General features: G+C 40.1%; 2 protein-coding genes across 7 annotated transcripts; one reads left to right on the forward strand and one right to left on the reverse strand.

Moving 5' to 3' along the window:
* The first annotated feature begins 3,365 nt into the window (after nt 1-3,365).
* Nucleotides 3,366-16,611, forward strand: SRSF10 (serine and arginine rich splicing factor 10). 6 transcript variants are annotated; one of them, XM_081145501.1, is made up of 6 exons: nt 3,366-3,516; nt 5,055-5,159; nt 8,656-8,759; nt 10,449-10,611; nt 10,842-10,895; nt 14,296-16,611. In XM_081145501.1, exons 1-6 carry the CDS (start codon nt 3,452-3,454, stop codon nt 14,354-14,356), a joined length of 552 nt encoding a protein of 183 aa, XP_081001627.1. In that variant the 5' UTR covers nt 3,366-3,451; the 3' UTR covers nt 14,357-16,611. The 6 variants fall into 6 exon arrangements, with proteins under 6 accessions (XP_081001627.1, XP_081001628.1, XP_081001630.1 ...); XM_081145502.1 differs by having other exon boundaries at nt 10,845-10,895; nt 14,296-16,610; XM_081145504.1 differs by having other exon boundaries at nt 5,055-5,185; nt 8,664-8,759; nt 11,029-15,604.
* A 1,550-nt stretch (nt 16,612-18,161) lies between these two features.
* Nucleotides 18,162-21,922, reverse strand: PNRC2 (proline rich nuclear receptor coactivator 2). Its single transcript, XM_081143627.1, has 3 exons — nt 21,743-21,922; nt 20,643-20,849; nt 18,162-20,178 (listed from the first exon to the last, which is right to left on the reverse strand). The coding sequence occupies exon 3, from the start codon at nt 20,158-20,160 to the stop codon at nt 19,741-19,743; it is 420 nt and encodes a 139-aa protein (XP_080999753.1). The 5' UTR covers nt 20,161-20,178; nt 20,643-20,849; nt 21,743-21,922; the 3' UTR covers nt 18,162-19,740.
* Between the last annotated feature and the right edge of the window lie 322 nt (nt 21,923-22,244).

Below are 22,244 nucleotides of genomic sequence, written 5' to 3' on the forward strand. Positions count from 1 at the left end.
ATCTATGGAACCCTTATGCATTACATGAGAATATAAAATGGTGCAGCTGCCGTGGAAAACACTTGGGGCTTCCTCAATAAACTAAGCACGGAATTGCCATATGACCTAGCAATTGGATTCCTGGATTTATACCCAAAAGAACTGGAGTAGGTGTTCAAACAAAAACTTGGGCATGAATGGTAATAGCAGCACTATTCATAACAGCCAAAGGTGGAAACAACCCGAATGCTCATCAGCTGATGAATGGATACATAAAATATGGTATAGTTATACAATAAAATATTGTTCAGTCATAAAAAGGAACAAAGTACCGATACATCCTACAACATATATGAACTTTGAAAACATTATGCTAAGTGGAACAAACCAGACACAAAAGACCACACATTAAATGATCCAATTTATATGAAATCCCCAGAATAGGTAAATCCATAGAGACAGAAGGGAGGGGAAAGTGGGGTGTGACTGCTCAACAGGAAGGAGGTTTTCTTGCAGGTGATGGAAATGTGCTGGAACTAGATAGTAGTGACGGTTGCACAACATTGTGAATGTATTTAATGTCACTGAACTGTACTCGAACATGGTTGAAATGGTAAACTGTATGTTATGTGTATTTTACTACAATAAAAAGAAGTTAATCTATTATTGATGTTGGACATTTGTGGTATTTCCCAATTTTTATTATTAAAACTAACCTTGCCCGGCCGGGCGTAGCTCAGTGGTTGAGCGTCGACCTAGGATCCAGGCGATCGGAGTTCAATTCCCGGTCAGGGCACATGCCCAGGTTGCAGGCTCGATCAATGACTCTCTCATCATTGATGTTTCTCTCTCTCTCTCCCTCTCCTTTCCTCTCTCTGAAATCAATAAAGATATATTTAAAAAAAACCACAACTAACCCTAAGATAAACATCATCAGACACCCTATGTCTTGTACATTTTGGTTAGGACAGATTCCTAAGTGTTGAATCACTGAGTCAAAGAATATGAAAAATTTTAAGGACTTGCTATACATGAGCAAATGCCCTTTGGGAAAGTATCAGTTTCACTCTCCTTGATTGCTGTTGGCATATCAATGGGAGGGATTTACCCCCAGGGCAATCAACTGCAAGAACTAGCTATCACCACCAACCACCAACCACCATGGAGGATCAGTTGTGCAGGGGCCAACCCCACAGATTAGGACTTACTTCAGTGGGGCTCTGGTGTCCGCTGAGTCCACCCCTTGAGTGTGTCACTTGGAGGTGGTTGGGTGGTGGTGCTCGGACATGGTCTGAAGGTGTCCACTGGGTGCACTGGCTCTAAAGCTGTCCACTGGGTGCAAGGGCCTCCTGGGAAGTGCAGACCAAGGTTGGCCGCTGCCTGTGTTCTGCCCGGCATGAGCTACAAAGGATCTGCAGATGGTGGCTATTTGTGCTGGGCTTAGAGGTGCCTAGGTGAGGCCAAGCTGTGAACCAAGGCTGGCCACTGCTAGTGCAGGGCCTGGGGCCACTTAGCAAGAGGTATGTGCCTTGCTGAGGGCAGAATCTGCGTGTTTGAGACAGTTAAGGAAAATCTGAAGCATGAGCCAAGACGGGTCATTTCTATGGAAAAGTCACTGGAAAAAGCTTGGGTGGGCCTGAAAGTTGGGTGGGGTGGGACTTCAGGGAATCACCAGGGTGGGGCAAACAGTGTGAGCCAGGTTGATAGAAACTCAGATATAGCACCAGCCTGCAGGCTTTGTGTGAGGAGGGCTCATCAAAGGAACTATGGCTCTGCTAGCACTTCTGTCTGGGAGAAAGCTGCCCTCCCCACCCAGCTCTCACTCCGATGCTGGACAATTCAGTTCCTCCCCATATGTCTGACGCCTTTCAAGCTGCTGCCCCAGAACTGGAGCTCAGAGGGAGTGAGTCTGAATAAGTACATGTGCAAGCCCTTTAAGAGGAAATTTCTGGGGCTCCAGCAGCCTCTGTTTCCCTCAGCCTCAATCCTCACTGTTTTGTGTGTGTGTGTTTTAAGTATATCTTTATTGGTTTCAGAGAGAGGAAAGGAGAGGGAGATAGAAACATCAATGATGAGAGAGTTGTCATTGATTGGCTGTCTCCTGCATGCCCCCGACTGGGGACAGAGTCCGCAATCTGGGCATGTGCCCTAACCAGGAATCAGAGATCTTCTGGATCCCAGGTTGATGCTCAACCACTGAGCCACACCTGGCTGGGCTTTAAAAAAAAAAAAAAAAAATGTCCTTATTGATTTCACAGAGAGGAAGGGAAAGGGAGAGAGAGAGGCAGAAACATCAATGATGAGAGAGTCATCCACAGGCCGCCTCCTGCACGCTTCCTACCGGGGATGGAGCCCACAACCCGGGCATGTGCCCTGACCAGAAATCAAACCGAGTTCTCCTGGATCACAGGTTGATGCTCAACTGCTGAGCCACGCCCGCCGTGCAAAATTTTCATCATTTTAAATTCTAATTCAGTAAATATTAATAACTATAACCCACATAACAAAGCTCTTTGGGGTCTTCTACAATTTGTCCAGAGTTGTGTAAAGCCTTCGTAAAGGGGTTCTGAAACCACAAAGTTGGAGAACCACTGCAACATAGTAAACCGTTAGCAACAGGGAAAAGGGGATATACAGTGGAGTTGACAACTGAGACTAAGATGTGAGGTTTGAGTCCCAACCAAAAGGCTGAGAATGCTTAAGTCCAGGAGGAAACAGCGAGGCTAGTGGGGGAGGTGGCCGCGAGGAGTCTGGGCAAGGGGCAGCCTGGGCACAGCCTGGGCACAGCCTGGGCAAGGGGCAGCCTGGGCAAAGCCCTCAGGGAGGGCGCCCCATAGGTGCAGAAAGCACGGGAGGGACAGGCCCATCTCTCTGCAAGGACACACCCTCTCCTCTTACACACTCAGTAGAAGAAGCTGTAAATTCTTCTCCTGCTGGTCAGCGATCTAATAAAAGCCAGGGCATACCTTGGACCACACAGAAAGTCGTATGGCGAATTCTCCGAATTACAATGTTTAAAACTCCATCCAGTTAGTAATAACTGTAAAGTCTGGGGTAGGGTAAAAAAATAAAAATAAAAAATCCGCTTCTTGACTTGGCGGATAAGAGGGAGGGAAAGCGATGAAAGGCAGAAAAGGGCGGGAAAATAAGGCATTAAAGAAAGAAAGAGCGGGCTGGGGGGAGGGGGAGGCAGCGCGAGAAGCCAATGAATGACACCCCGGCTGCGGCACGTACCCCAGCCACCCGCATGCGCAGGAGCGCGCCGAATGATCTCGCGGGAAAGCGCAGTTGCGAGTCCCGGCGCAGCGCCCAGGTAGGGGGGTGGGGAAGTGGAGGCGGGAGTGAAGTCTCGCGATAAGAGGCGGTTGCCGTAGCGGAGCCCTCTGGCAGTGTGTGTCCCAGGATTCGCCGCCGGAGCCGTGGACGGTTTGCTGAGCCCGTTAGTGCCCCTGCCGAGACTCACGCAGCCGATATGTCCCGCTACCTACGTCCCCCCAACACGTCTCTATTCGTTAGGAACGTGGCCGACGACACCAGGTATGTACAGGGGAGGTAGTCCGGGTCTACGCGGGGAGGCCGCAGGCACTCGGACAGGACCCTGGCGGCGGCGGCGCGCGGGGCTGGAGGAGGGGAGGGTCGAAGATGGCGGGCCCGCGCTGGCTTTCGGGCTCGAACAAGGCCGCGCCGCCGGCTCGACCGCCGCGTGGGAGCGAGGGCGGCGCCGCTGGTCTTTCCGGGCCGCCGCGGACAGCGCGGGCCGCGTGGCTCGTTTTTTAGCCCCCCTCCCCCTTTCCCCTCCCCCTCCTCCTCCCCCTCTCCCTCCGCAATTCGGGGCTCCTTTCTCCTGGTTTCCTCTCCCGCTTCCACCCCCTGCTGCGGCCGACATCCGCTCCCCATTGAATTGAAGTTCACATCCTTTGAGGTGCACGCCCCCTCGGCCCAGGGATTTTCTTTCTTTTAAATTAAATTTTGCAGCGAAATAACGGGATCGGGGGAGGGGAGCGTGGCGAAGCATTTGCTGCCCTTTTGTGTGTGTGTCTGTGTGTGTGTGATATTTGTGGTTTTTAAAATGGAGACCTTTTAAAGAAAGGGAGTATTGAGATTTGGAACATCACATTTTTTCAGTTAAACGGTACAAACTTGGTCTTCCCATTTCCCGGAAATACTGATCACCCTTTGAGAGCGGGGTTTTAAGAAGCCTCTACCGCGAGGACCCTGGTTACTAAATTGGATTAATCCAGACCCTGCCTTTGTTCTCACAAATTCCCTTAATTGTTTAGAGTTGTCGTTAGAATTTTTTGAAAGAGGTTTTATCACAAAATGAGACTATTTCACAAATAATCACTCTAATCCCCCCCAATCAAATATTTTTGGTAGCCTTGTGTAATTTACATTTTTCTGTCCTGATTTTAAGTAGGAAAGTAAGCAATAGTGATTATTCTAGCGTCTAGAACAATTTCCCCTTTATGTCATTTGACATTTTTAAGGAGTTATATGTATTTGTGACATTATCTACCAACCGTTTAACCTGTCACTAAAATTTTGGGGTGAAAATAAGTGTTAGGCATTATTCAGAGTACTAGAGTTGATTTGAAACTGTAAAAAAAAAAAAAAATCTGTAATACCGACATACAGCCTAATGCCACTGTACCTTTTGTGAAAAATGAAGGATGTGGGTAAACAATAGAGATTAATTGTGATCAGGTACCCTTAAATGTCTCTTCCTGTTGCTAGTGTAAAACCGTAATGGACTTTATTATAAACTCCATTTTTGTCTTCTGAAATCTTGGGTTATAGCCTTCCTTTATCAAAAAGATACACTGCCAGTAGGCATCTTTTTTGTATATTCTTTTTATTTTTATTTTTTTAATCCTCACCGGAGGATATTTTTCCATTGCTTTTTCAGAGAGAGTGGAAGGGGGGGAGAGAGAAACATTGATTGGTTGCCTCCTGCAGGAGCCCCAACCGGGGCATGGAGCCTGCAACCGAGTTAATTGAGATATTACAAAAAGATAACTATTTCTCTTTTTAAGGAAGTGAACATAAAAATTTGAGGTCTTTTTATGATGTTTTAGGTCTGAAGATTTACGACGCGAATTTGGTCGTTATGGGCCTATAGTTGATGTGTATGTTCCACTTGATTTCTACACTCGCCGTCCAAGAGGATTTGCTTATGTTCAATATCCTTTCTTCAGATGGCTGATTAGTGAGGGGTGTTGAAGTTTGAAATTCAAGTTTATGTAAGAGGTAACATCTAAAAAGTAGTTTACTTTTGTCCTTTAATGAATGTCTTATGTCGTCAAATTTTTGAAAATTCTAACACACATTGCTCTATTTCTTAAAGTTAATCCAAAAGTAGATACTTAAATTCCCATTTATGCTGCTGAAACTCAAATCAATAATTATAATATGTGATTTAAATTAGAATACACTTTGGTTTCTACCACCTTTAATGTAAGTCAAATTAAAAGTTAATATGTTCTTGTGCTTAGCAATTAAAGTTTCGTGTTCTTGTTTGTTAATTTGAATCACTTGATCAAAACAAATTGTATAACAATGAGGTAAACTTCTTTAATATTGTCCCCTAATTTGCTGTCCTCTGTTGTTACCTCAGAGAATGTAAAGCTGTACAGTTATGGCGACCCCAAAGAGAAAGCATGAAAGAACCTTTAGAGTAGAGTTCAACACTTAAGGCAAGTAGACAAGCCAAAGACCTCTTAAGGATCAGGCTTGAAGAGAAGGGAGAGTTTGGGAAAAGAAAAAATACAGAAAAGCTGGAAGAAGGACAAGCCTAATGGGAGACAAAGCCTCGCTTTATCTACAAAAGGGGGAAAAGGTTGTTTTTCAAAGTTAAAGATAAAGCCATCTGTCATATTTGGCCAAGCATCTCATGACAAGTCCTTCTGACAAGCACTTAAAGAGTTAAAGGTCAAGATGAAGTTGAATGATGGCCAAGATTAAAGGAGTCATACCTGATGTATCCTACAGAATAACTATTTTCCTTTTTTTTTTTTTTTTTTTTAATGTTTTGTAAGCAGTTAATTTTCAAAATATTTCTGGTTTGGTCTAGTGACAAAACCTGTAACTTGATTTTATGTGGGCCTTTGATGTTGTGATTGTGGTCTTGTATAAATGCACTTTCTTAGCTTCTCAAGTTAAAGTTTCCTAGGATATAATGTTGTTAAGCTTAAATTTAGCATATCTCTGTTTTGGAGCAGATGGTCAGGTGCCATAGGGTGGCAGGCAGTGCCCTTTAGAGTAGCATGAGGTTCTGTGGTCAAGCTGACTCCACAGAGCCATGCTGGAAGGGGAGACAGATGCATGCACTGGGAACTATTTAGATAAACAGTTCTTGTGTCTTGTAAGGTCAGATCTAGAGAAACTACCTGTTTATAGATAGATTTTAAAGTGGCTTGGGGGCACACACCTTCCTAACTTACAGAATTTAGGCCTGGGCCTACCGGCCATGCACTGCTTTAACACACATGATCAGTTGGCCCTGAATGGATGGGAGAAGGCCTTATCCCTAGTATGGGTATCTATTGGAAACCATTCCCTGGCCCACCGTTTCATGGTGACATTTCCTTCGCTGAGATCATCTCCCTGCAACAACAAAGGTTTGGGCTGTGGACTTCAGGCTAGGGAATTTCTTATTGCTTAAGTTCAATGAGTCTCTTGAAACTTAGTGGAATCCTAGTCAGACTTAGCAAATGCTGAAAGCTGCTACTCCCACAGGGCTAGTGGGACTGTTGTGGGAATTTGTTGCAAGCTGGTTACAAAGGATAAGAGAGATCTGGCTTGTTTGTTTTGTGTTGTTTTGTTTTTTAAGTAATTGCATTCTGGCTTACAGTGTTGACCTGGTTTACCTGGTTTTAGGGTAGCCTGTGAACCAGGATCAGTAGTAGTTTGACTCAAGAGTATGTGATACTTGAGCCAGAAAAGAGTTGTCATCTAAAGGGGAAACTAAAGGAAAAGTATGCATTTTTTTATACAGGTAGTTTTTTCTATGGTCTTAAAATAATTTTTTTACGAAGGCTGTGAGTACAAATTTCTCCAATGATACTTGGCTGCCCCTTCTGTGGCTGTTTGCTTTCTCTTAACAGGTAAAGTAGAACCTTGCCATTGTTCATCCAACCCAGGATTCTGGTTTTGAGGGTAGCAAAAAGATGATTTGTAATAATTTTTACACCTCTTTATCTAAATCCTTTTAAAGGTTATTATTACATTCTTTTTCTTGAGGTAACAAATAAATTAGTATACCTATTAAGTGAACTTAATCCTTTTAATTATTTTAGACCCCAACTGCATTAACCTTGAGGGCTGATCTATTAAGTATTAAACTCCCCATCAGCCTTTGTCTTGTCATTGAAAGGCATATGATTTAGCACTTGAGAAAGCCTCTCCCTCTACATTAACTTACAGATAGTAATGCCCTCAGGAAAAGGGAGCTGGGAACCCACTGTGGTCCTTAATTTCTTTCAGAACAAAAAAGGAAATCTAGTGAGGCCAACCTTTTAGTTTCTGGAATAAAAGAGTATTAGTGTCAGTCTTGAAGGGAGAAGGGAATATGTCACTTGGGGTGGTTTTTAAATCAGCTCTCAAGATCTGTGAAATTTAAGAAATAGAAAAATAGGCATGTTCGAATAGTGACTTAGGATAGAATGAAAATCTATAGCCAAACCTAACCTAGCTCCCTTTCCAAAGCTTTTACCTCAAGCACTGCTCTGAATATGTGCTTGGCTTCCATTAGAATGGTGGTTTTAGGAAAGAAGCTAAATTTGGACAGAATAACTTGTAAAGCCAAGAGTTTGGTATTATTGCTGACAAGTAGAGACAACAAAGCAACTTAGCCTGAGATCAAAAACGGACTGAGAGTTCCTGCTTTATGCTGATAGATAATATCTTGAAATTCTCAGGTTAAAGGCAGCCCCAAACTCCTTTGTTGGATGCTGTGTTTAGTATTATTGATGTTAGGGCTTTCCAGCCCAAGAATCTTTAGAAATGGTCTGTTATTTCTTGAGAGCTTGCTTGTCTTGCATGGCTATAATATACTTTGAGTACAGTGATGTCTTGAGTATTGCTTGATTCTGTTTTGATATCCACAAGTTGCTAGTTACCAGTCTTCCCTGTGTGATATGAGGAAGACAACTATATTAAATAATAGTATCAGATATGTCTGAGAAAAACAGTAAAATTTAAGGTTAATGCATTCATCTCTTGTAAGGCATATTCTGCTTGCTTACACAAGAACTACTGGCATTTTCTTTTTTTCATGTGAAATAAAAATAGGGAAAATAGTCTTGGTTTTTAAGAGATTTTTGTTTTAACATACAACATAGAACTGACACTTGTTTTTCTTTTTGTCTTGTTTTATGAAGTTAATTCTTAAAACAGGAAAAGTTTTTGATAGGATTACTTGGTAGTTCAGCTATAACATCTTATTTCAATAATAACTTTACAATATTCACGTGTATTCAAACATATACCTTGGGAATTCACAAGTGCTTTAATACTATGAAGCATTTACAGCTGAATCAGCCAGCTAGTAAGGGGTCTGGTAGATTTTCTAGAGTAATAATGAGAGAGTAATATTGTGAATTGTTCAAAATTTACCAGTTGAACTTTCATTCATTATCAAAGTTTGCAAAACTTCCCAAGCCCCTTAACATTTAGCACATTTGAAGATGTTCGTGATGCCGAAGATGCTTTACATAATTTGGACAGAAAATGGATTTGTGGTCGCCAAATTGAAATACAGTTTGCACAGGGGGATCGGAAGAGTAAGTACTCTTGTGCCTACTATGTGTATAATACATAATTTGAAAAGATAGAGTATCTTTGATACTTTGTTTCATCATATTTTTAGATATATTTCAAAGTTTTGGGTAGACATAAAGTAATGTGGAGATCAGAATGCCTGACTTAGACTCTTAAGAAGTGCATTGATGCTCTCAACTGTGGCATGTTTAATATACTGGGGGTAGAATTGAAAGGGATAAAATTCGGAAAGTTTTGGGTCTCTAGAGCCATTTTCCTCCTCATGAAGCTCTTCAGAGTATAATTGGATGATTATGTGAGTGTGTGACTATGAGTTAGACTGAAAAGGCTATATAGATTAAACCTGGAATCAATTTTATATTGGTGGCTTTTATAGTATGCAGGAGTACACTAGGTGTTAACTGTGTGCTAATGAGGCAGGAATATAGGTTTTTGAAGTCAAATAGACCTGAGTTTGAATTTTGCCTCAACCCTATGTTATCTTAGACAAGATACTAAAAGATAGCAATTAAAATAGCTGCTGAAGCCCAGCTCGCGTGGCTCAGCGGTTGAGCATTGACCTAGGATCCAGGAAATCGAAATTTGATTCCCAGTCAGGTCACATGCCCGGGTTTCAGGCTTGGCCCCCAGTGGGGGGCATGCAGGAGGCAGCCAAGTCAATGACTCTCATCATTGATATTTCTATCTATCCTTCTCCTTTTCTCTCTCTGAAATCAATAAAAATATATATTTTTTAAAAAGCTGCTGAAGAGAGGAGTACTTAGGAAGACATAAGCTATTGGTAATTCTCTTGGTCTTGGGTTGGGTGATGGGTTCCTAGATGTTTACTATGTTATTTATACATACATACGTAAAGTACATGTTTGTTTGTTTTTTTAGTCTTTATTGGTTTCAGAGAGAGCAAGGGAGGGGGGATGGGTAGATAGAAACATCGATGATGAGTCATTGATTGGCTGCCTCCCGCACGCTCCCTACTGGGGATCGAGCACAAAACCCGGGCATGTTTCCTGACTGGGAATCAAACCATGACCTCCTGGATCCTAGGTCAATGCTCAACCGCTGGGCCACACTGGCCGGGCAAAGTACCTGCTTCTTAAAGTTGAATGAGGTAAGAATTGAGGACTGTCCAGGGGTGTGGATGTGTCTGAGGCATTCAGTAATTGGTGTTAGCTCTGTTACACTTTTCTTTGTTGTGGTCTCTCAAAATTGTATGACTGTATATTATTGCATTTTGACACACATTGTTCATAGGTCACCAATAAGTATTTTGTTGTTGTTAATTGTATTCTTAATGAATTAAAGTCATAATGAGATGACTCCAAAATACTGTATAGTTCAAAAGTCATTTAATTTTAATTTGGAATTTAAAACAAACAAACAAAAAACACCTTTAATGGTATATTTTCCTAATGTTGAAGTCATTGGCATATTTTTAACAAGCCAGATGGTGAGAGGTCTTCAGGGAAAAAAATTAGTTGGGGAGATATTTGAGTATCATTTTTAACATAAAACAGTCCTCCGATAGACTTCCTTGAAAATAAACTTACAGTTCCCAAGACTAATACTCAGTTAACTTTGACACAGATTGGGGATATAAAGAAAGGGGACACAGGAATTTTTCTTATAATTTGAAAACTTAAATATTACTTTTTTTAATGTTTCTAAATATTTCTGTTTTATGTATTTCATAGCTCCAAATCAAATGAAAGCCAAGGAAGGGAGAAATGTGTACAGTTCTTCACGCTATGATGATTATGACAGATATAGACGCTCTAGGAGCCGAAGTTATGAGAGAAGGAGATCAAGAAGTCGGTCCTTTGATTACAACTATAGAAGATCTTATAGTCCTAGAAAGTAAGTGTGATGTAGCACAGTGATCTGTCAAGAAAGATTTATGTTTGTTAGCTTTAAATTTTTTAACCTTTTTGTGTACTTCTAATTATATACATTGTATGCTTCATTGAGACTAAAAATATTTTAGTGTTTCATTTAAAAAGTTTTATGAATCACTTTTTTAATTAGAAACTTTAAAAGACTGTAAATAGACGTTTGTCACTGTTTGCTTTTTCTGATGTACTTTTTAGCAGTAGACCGACTGGAAGACCACGGCGTAGCCGAAGCCATTCCGACAATGATAGGTAAATAACTTTGCTTTGAAAGAGACTTATACATTTTTCAATTTCAGAGTGAACTTTTGCTCTAAAAGTAATAAATTTGATTAATATAGAATCTAATTTTTACTCTAATTGTATCTCTCCTCTGTTTTGAAAGATTCAAACACCGAAATCGATCTTTTTCAAGATCTAAATCCAATTCAAGATCACGGTCCAAGTCCCAGCCCAAGAAAGAAATGAAGGCTAAATCACGTTCTAGGTCTGCATCTCACACCAAAACTAGAGGCACCTCTAAAACAGATTCCAAAACACATTATAAGTCTGGCTCAAGATATGAAAAGGAATCAAGGAAAAAAGAACCACCTAGATCCAAATCTCAGTCAAGATCACAGTCTAGGTCTAGGTCAAAATCTAGATCAAGGTCTTGGACTAGTCCCAAGTCCAGTGGCCACTGATAGCATAAACCATGATATTTTTAGGCATGTATCATTCATTTACTCATAGTTTGGTTTACTTAAATTATCAGGAATACAATGTTGCAATGATGCTTACAAAACACTTGTCAGTTTTCCCTGTACCAGGCAATGGTTATAATTAAAATGATATGCTGTTGAGAAGCCACTCTTAAGAGTCCAGTTTGTTTAATGTTATGGGCAGCTACCAATTTGTGGTGTCTCTGTATATTTTTGTAAAGATTCTCATTTTTTATGCTTGAAGTATTGGTGAAAAGATGTTGGTTGACCATAATTTGCAACATTGTCTTATTAAAAATAAACTTTCATATCCATATTTGGTAGACCTGTTAACCTAGAAATGTAGCTTGCTAATAAGATAGAATGATACAGAAGTGAAGTTGTAGCCACAGTACACTGAGTGATCAGACACATTTAGGTTCAGGGTGGACCTTTTTGTCTTGTCAAGATGTCTAGGCCCGTGATAATAGTTAATTTATGACACAGTGTGGAATAGTTCTTTTCTTAACCCCACTGTCTTAGGGAATGAGGCTAACTGGGTTAAGTAGCATTTCCAGGGAGATTGAGTTTTTGACTGAAACATGGAGCCTTCACTGCTTTTTTTTTCTGGTTTCTATGAAGATTTGGAACATAAAAACATCAGAAAAACTCACCTTAAAATTTGAGCAGGTCAATTTGGCAGAAATAATTTTGAGGTGAAAAGTACGCTCTTATGTAATTACTCTAAGGAACATTGTTGACCATAATAGCTTAGTTTTGCTGCTGTTAAAAGCAGTTAAATTGTTTCACAGTAAGTTTGTGTGTGTGCATAGTGTAAAAGAACTGAATTTTGATGCATATAGCACTCAGTGTATGTGCTTTGTATCAAAATTTGCCTACCTCTTCATGAAGGAGGCTTGTTCGTCACACCGCAGCTTATTTAATGTGAGGCAAGTTGGAAGACAACACTCCATTCTAGGTGATTCTGTGGTGCCATGAAAAAGAATTGACTTTAAGTACAAGTCATCTTTGAGTCTTTGATTATCAATGTGTAGTACCTGACTAAAAATGAGAAAATAATTCCCTTAACCATTTATAATTTCTAGCATTTCTCTGAGAGATCGTTTTAGGGACAATAAATGTTACTTGATGTGTCCAGTCTCATTTCAGAATAAAAGCTAGCATCTTTAAAATTTTTAGGTTGCTTGCTTGCAGGTTATAAGTAAGAAATATTGTGGGAAAACGACTCCTTTTAGAGGATTGCTTTTTTTCAATTTTGCTTTTAGTAATCTAGGCCTTGCCTGTAAAGAACAAAAGGTGGTTTTTAAATACTGTTTGTGGAATGTGTTTAAAGGGTTGATTCTAGAACCTTTGTATATTTGATAGTATTTCTAACTCATTTCTTTATTGTTTTGCAGTTAATGTTCATGTTCTGCTATGCAATCATTTATATGCACGTTTCTTTAATTTTTTAGATTTTCCTGGATGTATAGTTTAAACAACAAAAAGTCTATTTAAAACTGTAGCAGTAGTTTGCAGTTCTAGCAAAGAGGAAAGTTGTGGGGTTAAACTGTATTTTCTTTCTTATAGAAGCTTCTAAAAAGGTATTTTTATATGTTCTTTTTAACTAATATTGTGTACAACCTTTAAAACATCAATGTTTGGATCAAAATAAGACCCAGCTTATTTTCTGCTTGCTGTAAATTAAGCAAAACATGCTATAATAAAAACAAAATGAAGGAAATAATGATTAACTGGAATTATTATAGTTTTTAATGAGATTCTAAAATAACAATGGAAATAATCCTTTGTAGATTTAGGAATAGTTTTAATCAGTGTTGCACTAGGCACAACTAACTTACTTAGGAAGTTTTAGAACTTGCCAGTAAGGTACATCTTTTACATGGTACTTAAAAAGTCCTTATGTAATGTCAAAGCCCCTTGGGTTAAATAACTTAGAGGTTACAGGTAGTGTTAAGATATGCATTAAAATGAAATTTGGGTCCGCTAATTATATTTTCATTATTGGATAGACCGAGAATTCTGCTCTTCCCCATCCTAGACAAGATATATTAGGCCGTATGTTTATGGCGTGATTTAAAATACTTTTGCATTGAATTTGGTGAGCAGTTAATAAGTGATAACTATTTTGGGGAACTGGTTTAGGTGTTTTGTGGTTTGAATCCTAGCTACTATATAATGACAGCAATTACAGCTGATAGTTATTGAGTATTTATGATGTGCCAGACACTATTCTAAAAGCTTTATGTATTAGCTCATTTACTCTTCTCAAAACCCTATTAGAAAGATATCACAGATAAGGAAACAGAGGCACAAAGAAAAGGCTATAAAGGGCAGATCCAGGATTTGAGCCCAGGCCTGGTCCTTTTGTGATTTTTTTTTTTTTAATGGACTGTAGATTGAGGAGATTATTCTCAGCCTCTATAGAATTAAAAGGCCTTCTATTTTTATTTTTTAACTTGTGTCACTTATGTTTAGACTTGACTATGTTATTTCTAAAGTAACATGCCTAACAGCTTGAAGAAGACTATATTATAGTTGGACCCGTGATAGTTAGGATCCTACTGATGCCAGTGAGGTTCCTTACCATGCTTTAATTTTGGGTCACATACTTGTGTCCCACGATTACTCAGTATCTACTGTGTGTCTGGCACTGTTCTTATAGAACAGACCGTCAAGACTCAAGTGAGGGCTGACACTTCACCTCTCTTTTTACATTTTGTTTTAAGCCAAGTAAGCGAGAAGAAAAATGACAGATAATGCTTCAGTGAGAAAGGAAGGTGTGCTACATAGGGTATGAGCTGTTAAGTTATAACCCTGGGGACTGTTGTGCTGTTCTCTTGAAAATCTGGCCCAGTAAGCTGCTACATCCAGTTCAGCTAACAAAACCCTGTATGCCACAGAGAAGAATACAGAAAACCAAACTGACAAACATCCTTCTTTTATTTAAGACCAAACTGCAGCTGGAATACCCAGTACAGTTCTGCTTACTACACTTCAAGAAAGATCTGAGAAAGCGGAAAAGAACCAAAGGAGGGCAGTCCAAGCGACCAAAGGGTGGGTGGAAGGTGCGGCAGTGTGGATACTGTGTGGATATTTTGACTCTGGTCTGAAAAGATAAAAGAATGCTATTGAAACTACATGGAATAATTGAAGTCCCTTCAAGTTTGAAAGTAAGCGTTTTAGGACAAATAAAAGGAAATTCAGCTTTGTACTTGTGGAAACTAATCCCTAAATCTGAATAGGTTTATATTGATTCATGGATAACAGATCCATAATAAATTACTGGAAACTAGGATGTCTGAGTATCAAGGAAGACAGCCATAGTCTCTTACAGTGCCTCTATTGGTCTGTCTGAAACTGAACTGGGGGCGAAAAGGCATGGTCCAATATAAACTTCTTGGTTATCTCTTAAAGTCAGTTACATTTTGCTATTGGCAAACATTGCCTTTGTTTATTCCAGTGCCAGTGTTTCACTGCTTCATGGTTTGCCTTGTTGGCATCCGAGTTGATTTACCTGTATGCCATGTGCAGTTTACATCTTCCTTAAACACTTACTCCCGGGTAAATTCCAGTTATAGTACTTGACATCCAGCTAAGAGGTTCCACAGCTCTTCTCACCTCTTTCCTAGTCCGTGTATTCAGCAAACATTTCCTGAGCCCTTACTGTGAGCAAAAATTGTACTGGGTAATTGGGAGGAAAAATAGATGAAAAATTCACTTATTCAATAAATGTCTACTGAGCACAACCTAGTGAATAACATTATAGTATGGCCTCATTGTTTTGAGGTGTATTGTTTGTGACAATATTTTACACCATTCATATCCTATTGTAATTATAAAACCCAATATACTATCAAAGATAAGTAATTTTGTCATTACCTGCCATTTAAAGTATCTGGTATTTATTTCTGTTTGCATCCCATTAATACAAATAATGAAAAAATGATGTTTTAATCTGTAATAAACTGATTTATTGTGCAGTGACTGTAATATACTAGAATTATATTAAATTGTTAACTCTGCCTCCTCAAACACACATTAGGAAATAATCCCCCCAAAAGTATTTCATTTTGCATTAGATATAAAGGACACTGGGTGCTATAATTAGATTTTGAGGCAGACAGAGAGCTGTTATCCCAACTGATTTAGTATGTTCTGTAACTGAGAAAATGTTCACCAAGTTATACTTTTTAGTGGTTGACATGTACATTTTATATGGGACATGTTCTGTGTATAGTGAATAAATAACTTTTATAGTATCACAAAATGTTTTGGATTCCTTAGTTCCTTATTAGGATATGAAGTTTATTTGCCTATATATTGATTCCATCACTCATTTTTTTGTTACATTTCTGCCATATTTAAATTTAACATAGAAGTTACTCGTATAAGAATATGGAAGTGTTTAAGCCTTTAATTTGTAAAGAGTTTGAAAATATAGCTGAATACACATAACTAAGGAAAGTATGAAATGGAGGTTATTTTTACCCTTGTTTTACTAACTTCAAACTTGGCCAAGATACACAGCAGTGGCAGATTAACTAGATAGAGGACATGCTTTTTCATTCAGCTCACCTTTGTCACTGTTTTTACACTGCACTTTTTTTCTAATCAAATGGGAAAGTTTTTTATAACAATATGGAATCTAGAGTTCACTCAAAGGGAAGATCTAATAGATTTATAAGATAGGTTTAACTACAAACACATATTTTGTAACTTTTCTGGATGAAAGGGTGAATGCAGCCCAAGTTCTAACGGTAGTTGTGACATACTCTCTCCAGGCTGGTTTTCCAAATCCCTACATTACATTTTCACCATATTCCTGTTTACAAAATCCTGAGATTTTTTGAAACGGGGAAGCTGTGACGAGACAGCAGAGTGGCAGCTCAGGAAAAATCTAATGGCTTCCTACCAGGAGATGTATCAAAGCCTTTTGGGGTCCTGGGAACAAACTGTTCTCATTGATAAATGAAGTACAACCTATGTCTTCAACTATTAACATCTACAATACAGACCTGGCTGCTGTGGGAAGCTTCTCTCAGGGTTTTATCCCTGCCCTCCCTGACATTGTTGATGTCTAGTGTTTTATGTTTATGTATTTCTAACCTTTGTCTCACCCTCATATTAAAGATGGGATTTTAATTCATTTCACTGATAATTGACAGAGTTGTTTGTTAAGTAAAAGGCCTTTGTGCCTATTTTCTTTGTAGATCCCATCTCTCTGGATGCTGAAGAGAAATAAAAATAAAGCTCGTCTAGGAGCCAAAAAATCTTGGGAATTCTTTTAAGGTTTAGCTCTACAGATTTGTGACTGGATAGGCTTTCATTTATGTAAGGTTTTAAGAGATATACTGTCCCTCTTGTTTTACAAAGTCATTGCCTATGAGAAAGCAATTAAACAAGAAAACGTACTTCAAACCCTTTCCACCTTGTGCTTGCTTTTGGAAAGAACTTACCAGAACTTAGGGGTAAGGATAGGTTATGGACTCAGATTCTGTGATACTGTACACTGCCATCAAAAGATACAACAAATTTAAAATTTTAACACTTGATAGCTTTAAGGCTAACACTACGGCTGACTTGAGCCCTACAGGATAGGTTCCTACAAGTACATTTCGGTTCCCGCAAGTACAATGATTTGGGAAATTCCTGTCACCTGTAGGCTAACCACAACTTTATTACCTTTCTAAGGTATGAGATGTTGATATAAGTCACCTTTTACTTAGGTACCTTTAGCTGTTAAATTTTTTAAAGGTAAAAGCTTTTCTATTCCCACTCTCAATCCTCTGAACTGTCATTTCAGCCGTACACTATTTTGTGTGTGCGTGAGAGCGCTTTGTGTGGTCGTCAGCACAACTTTTTATCTTTAGAGGGGGAGAGAGAAACATCAATGAGAAAAACACTGATAGGCTGCCTCCTGCATGTCCCCAACTGGGGATCAAACCCACAGCCTGGGCATGTGCCCTGACGAATTGAACTGTGGCACCCTCGTTCATGGGCCAAGGCTCAACCACGAGCCACACCAGCCGGGACTATACTTTTTGTTATGAAAGGGAGAAACATCAATGAGCTGCCTCCCCCAACTGGGGATCTAGCCTACAACCTAAGCAGGTGCCCCGACCTGGAATCCAGGCTACCTCAGTGCATGGGTTGACACCCAACCAACGGAGCCACACCTGCCAGGGCAGGGCTACTCTCTCTTTCATTGAAATTACTGGGGTGACAAAATTATGCAGGTTTCAGGTATAAAATCATCTGTATATTGTTTTTACAACCCCATACAACTAAACGTATAAAGACCAAAAACTAAGGGCTGAGAATTGCTCAATGTACTGAAGTTCTAGCACACTATAGGAAAAATCTTGGCAATCCTTTGGTTCATAGAGGTGACCCTGGGGATATAATGGGAAATGGAGACTCAAATAATTTCCTCCAAATCAGGTATTTCCAGTCAAAAAACGGCCTTGCCCTGCTAGTGTAGAACTTAAAAGTTAACAAATACTTAAGAGTTTTAATTTGAGGAATTTTGTGCTAATTTTCTATAAACCCAAGTCATTTTAGAATGTGGAAAAGGGGGAGATGTGATTAAACCTGCTTTACTCAGATTGATAGCAAATGAATTCAGAAGCTTTATTCTGCAGTCTTTTGCTGTTAAGTCTTGACAGGAGGGCAGTGTCACAAGTAGCTGATTTCTTGTGTAGCTGTTGCCTCTTAAAACTAAGTCTGATTGTAATTCAGTTGGTTAATTACGTGCGCTCTAAGAGTAAGTAGTAGGCAGTCATGGCAATATTTTATAAAATAGAAAACAAGACACTGGGAAGAAAAAGCAGTTTTATTTTTAATTTCATGCTTCAGAATTCGTATATGCACGTTAAGTAATTATTTGAGTTGGGCAATATTAGCTCACCTTAACTGGAGAAATAAATGGCCATTCTGCCTAAAAATATCAAAAAAACTGCCAAATTAGAGACTAGGGCACTTAAAACCAAATTTTTAATTGATCCCCACATTTTAAATTTAATATTGGTTTAACATTATACTTAGCATTTATTTTTAAAGTAGGTAAAACATGTTATCAAGGTATTATGCAAGAAATCACATCTTTTGCATACATGGTCCCCTGGTTGCACTTACTGGTGACAAAAACAACACTGGCATGATTAAATATACTCATATCATAGGTTACAAACATTGTTCAAAGCCAATATGAATTTTTAAAGTTGGACGGACCCTTTAACAGTTAATCTTTGGGCTTAAGGAATAAAAATTAAAATAGTCCCATACTGCATTTCACAAGTGTTTTAGCAGCTTTAAAATCTTTTCAGTTATAGTTATATAAAACTTATTACACTATGATTTTGAAATATAGTTTACAACCAGATCAATTATACATACACTGGCACTTTAGCACAAGGGCAAACTTTAAAAACAAATCATTTCAGACCTTTAAAATGAGGCCACTGTGTAAAAAAAGAGTCCATGGTCTTACATTCAGTGAATTCATACTAAAATACTCTCTTTTTGTAAGATGAATGCCAAAACTTTACATATGCTACAAATTTATTACAAATATTTACATGGCTCTTTCTTTCCTAGGTACTCAAAACTTTCACATTATATAGCTCCCTACTTGAAGCAAGCTTGCAGGGATGATTTGAGGCCAGATCACTGTCAGAATAGCTTGTACAGTGCTACAATACAAAATGTATTTTGAAAGCTATTCTGTGACCACCAAATACTGTTTTTTCTATAAAAAAATGGTTTTGGCACATCTGTTACAGTTCACCTATCTACTGCATATAAGAAATGGGGCCTCGAGGACACTGTCTCATTCTAAATAGCTCCTAGTGCCCCTTCCACATTCACCACTGTTTAGTTTACTAAACTATGACTATCCTGTAAGGAAAATTCACATTTTCTTTTGGCAGTGCATCATACTGTTGGCATTACTGGTTTAGGTGTTTCTAGGGCATTAAACTAGTTCTCAATCCCTGTCTTGACTAGATGGTTATAAACAGATTCACTAGCTTTCAACAAGTAAATCTTCTGACTTCTGAGTGATAATCTTAAATCAGTATTTTACCCCAAAAAGCAATAGGAAAAGTTGATTCCTTTGCCAGTCCCCAAATCTAAACTTGAATGGTTTCACGTAAGTTACTCAATTGAGAACACTTGTTATCAAATACAATGATCAGTAATTTAGTTATTTTAAGTGGCACTGATACTACCACTACATCACAGTGCACGGCAACACGAAACAAGATGAAGTCTGTATTTTCTACATTAATTAGCAGTTTTACAGAGATTAAATACCTAGCATTGAATTTGGTAGGAAACAATCGACAACTACCCTTAAATATTACTCAATTTAAACATTAGTACTTGCTCTTATTTTATACCTGTACTTTAAGTAAGGTTTTAAGTTGAAATGTCATTATTTCCTTATCAGAAGGATTAAAGGAAACAGGAACCCAGTGGCTTGGTGGTTTAGGAAGAACACTTGGTGATGGTGGCTCACTAAATTTGGCTCCTGCATAGTTCTGATTAGACTGAGACTTAAAAAGCAAGCTGGGACTTGATAAGCTCGAGTTCCAATTCTGATTATTTGTAAAGTTTTTGTTCTTCCCCCCATTTTGCATGGCCTGCCAGGCAGCTGCTGACGTGTTATAAGTATGTCCCCTTTCTTTTTTCTTATGAACAATCTTCATCTGGGAATTTTGCTCCTTGGTCTTCTGTCTATTAAGCTGTTGTGGGTTCTTACTAACACTTCTAGACTGAGGGGCTGGGATGTTATACCTCTCTCCACCACCCATCTTCAGCTTCTTTGTCACCTGTGAATGGAAACAAAATTTTGAGTAAAATTCCATTAAGAAAATTTCAAAACCTTAAGAAGCTTCTATAGCCCCAACTTAACTCCAGAAATTGTGGGGAAGACAAAAATGTGCTATTCAGCCCTGGCAGGGTAAGCTCAGTGGGTTAGAGCTGCGTCTGGATACGCCAAAGCTGCAGGTTCCACCCTGGTAAGGGCACATACAAGCAGCAGTGTGAATGAATGGAACAAATATGTTTCTCTCTCTCTCCCTCTCTCAAAATCAACAAAGTTTTTAAAAACATGTGCTATTCAGCTGCTTTAACTTTATGTTCACACTTCATTATATGCAGTTTTTATTACCTTCCTAAGAAAAATGACCTTACCCACAAATCTGAAAAACCCTCTTTAAAAATTAAAACAACTGGTTTAGGATGAGTCCACCATAAAATGTTTTCCCCATTACAACGTGAATTTTTTTTATACCTTTCAGTCTGCTTTTCAGATTGCAGGATTTCCACTACCTGTCCTATTCCTTGCTGCCAAGCCCAGGATAATAGATGTTGCTTTCTGACAGATCCTTTCCTTTGTCTCAATACAGAAGTTTTCATGGGCCAATCTGCTGAGTTCAGCCTAGGAGCTGAGGCCAACATCTGAGTCCTCCTCAGCACTCAAGTTTGAGAGAAGTCCTAGCTAGAAAAGAAAAAATTACTTTATTAGTTCAAATCAAAACCACAGGAGGAAAAGTGATCGATTATATTTACTTCAGAAATAGTTACCTAAAGAAGTGACTACTTCCTGAAATAAAAGGTAGAAAATCTGAAGATGGTTTTCTTTACCTTATAACTGTCCTCATTTAAGAACCTTGACACTCAGGAACTCCTTCCTGAGGAATTTCGGGACCAGGCGGGGGCCTGCAAGTCCCCCAGCAAGTTGTTTGTATCTTTTTCCTGGGAACTTTTCAGATTCTCACACGGTTTGGGTGACCACAATGTTAAGTCAAACTAAAGGAAGCATTAGCCTTTACTGCCATAACAAGAAATCAGTTTAAAATTCGTTTTCCTAAAAAGACCGTGTTTTTAAAGTTCCAAGAGAATTTTTCGTCTTTCGACACATCTGTTTTCCAAACATGTCTACATCAGGCAGTGTTTCCTGTGGTTATGAACACACACAACTCCTCCCCGCTTTAAAACAAGTTCTCGCACGCCAAGCCAGCTTCCATCTTAAACATGTTAAAGTGCCTCCCGACAGTGACTATTAAACACTCAAGACTTCGTTTTCACTTGACGTTCCCAAGAAACCAAGTTCCCAATAAGCCCTGTTCTTTCCGACAGGGTACCCGGGCCTTCCAGGCTATTTTAACAGCCCTGAATAAATGACGAGTTCCCGGCCTCGGCGTCATTCACAGCGCGAGCCCGGAAGCTCGCTTCTTCCGATGGGGCTCCATCCGTCCCGAGCCCGGCCCGGGAACCTGGTCCTCCCGGCCGCCCGCGCCCCGCGGGGTTCCCGGATCTCGCCTCCTTCCCCCCAACAATGGAGAGCGCGGCCGCCAACATGGCCGCGCCCGCGGGGCCGCCGCGACTCACCGACTTCAAGCTCGGGACTGCGGCGGCGGCTCCTGCTTGGCAACGAAGCCCCCTCCCCTTCCAGGGAGAGACGAGGCACGGAACAAACAAAGCCCACGAGCACCGACGAGCCAGCTGCTGACCACCTCGGCGCCCCGACTTCCTCCTTCTGCCTCTACCGACAAAATGGAGGCAGCGGTGAGCGCAGGAGCGGGGCCGGGAGGCACGACGGCCAATCAAAACGCGCCGTCGCGGGGCCCGGCCAATGATAAGAGGGCCACCGCCTGTTGCTGGGCGGCTGGGGCGACGGATGGAGGTGGTGGTTGCCGAGGGTTTGAAATCCTCCCGGAGAGGAGCATGTCGGGAGCAGCTGCTCCGGGCCGCCGGCCGACTCTAGACTCTTTCGAGGCGCCCGCCCAGCTGTTCCCGGCACGTCCGGCCGCGGTGGCCTCCGCCCTGGGTCCTGGGGACTCTCACGGATCGCGACGCCAGCGCCCCGCCCGAGGTAGCCCGCTTTCCCGGC

The sequence above is a fragment of the Miniopterus schreibersii genome (assembly GCF_964146895.1).
Source record: "Miniopterus schreibersii genome assembly, chromosome: 8".
Lineage (NCBI taxonomy): Eukaryota > Metazoa > Chordata > Mammalia > Chiroptera > Miniopteridae > Miniopterus > Miniopterus schreibersii.

Excerpts from the sequence above, each read along its gene's own strand:
- SRSF10 (XM_081145504.1), top strand. The coding sequence starts at position 3,452 with ATGTCCCGCTACCTACGTCCCCCCAACACGTCTCTATTCGTTAGGAAC. Across the intron at positions 5,186-8,663 it reads TTTCTTCAGATGGCTGATTA|ATGTTCGTGATGCCGAAGAT; the intron begins GTGAGGGGTGTT and ends GCACATTTGAAG. Across the intron at positions 8,760-10,448 it reads TGCACAGGGGGATCGGAAGA|CTCCAAATCAAATGAAAGCC; the intron begins GTAAGTACTCTT and ends TGTATTTCATAG.
- PNRC2 (XM_081143627.1), bottom strand. The coding sequence starts at position 20,160 with ATGGGTGGTGGAGAGAGGTATAACATCCCAGCCCCTCAGTCTAGAAGT.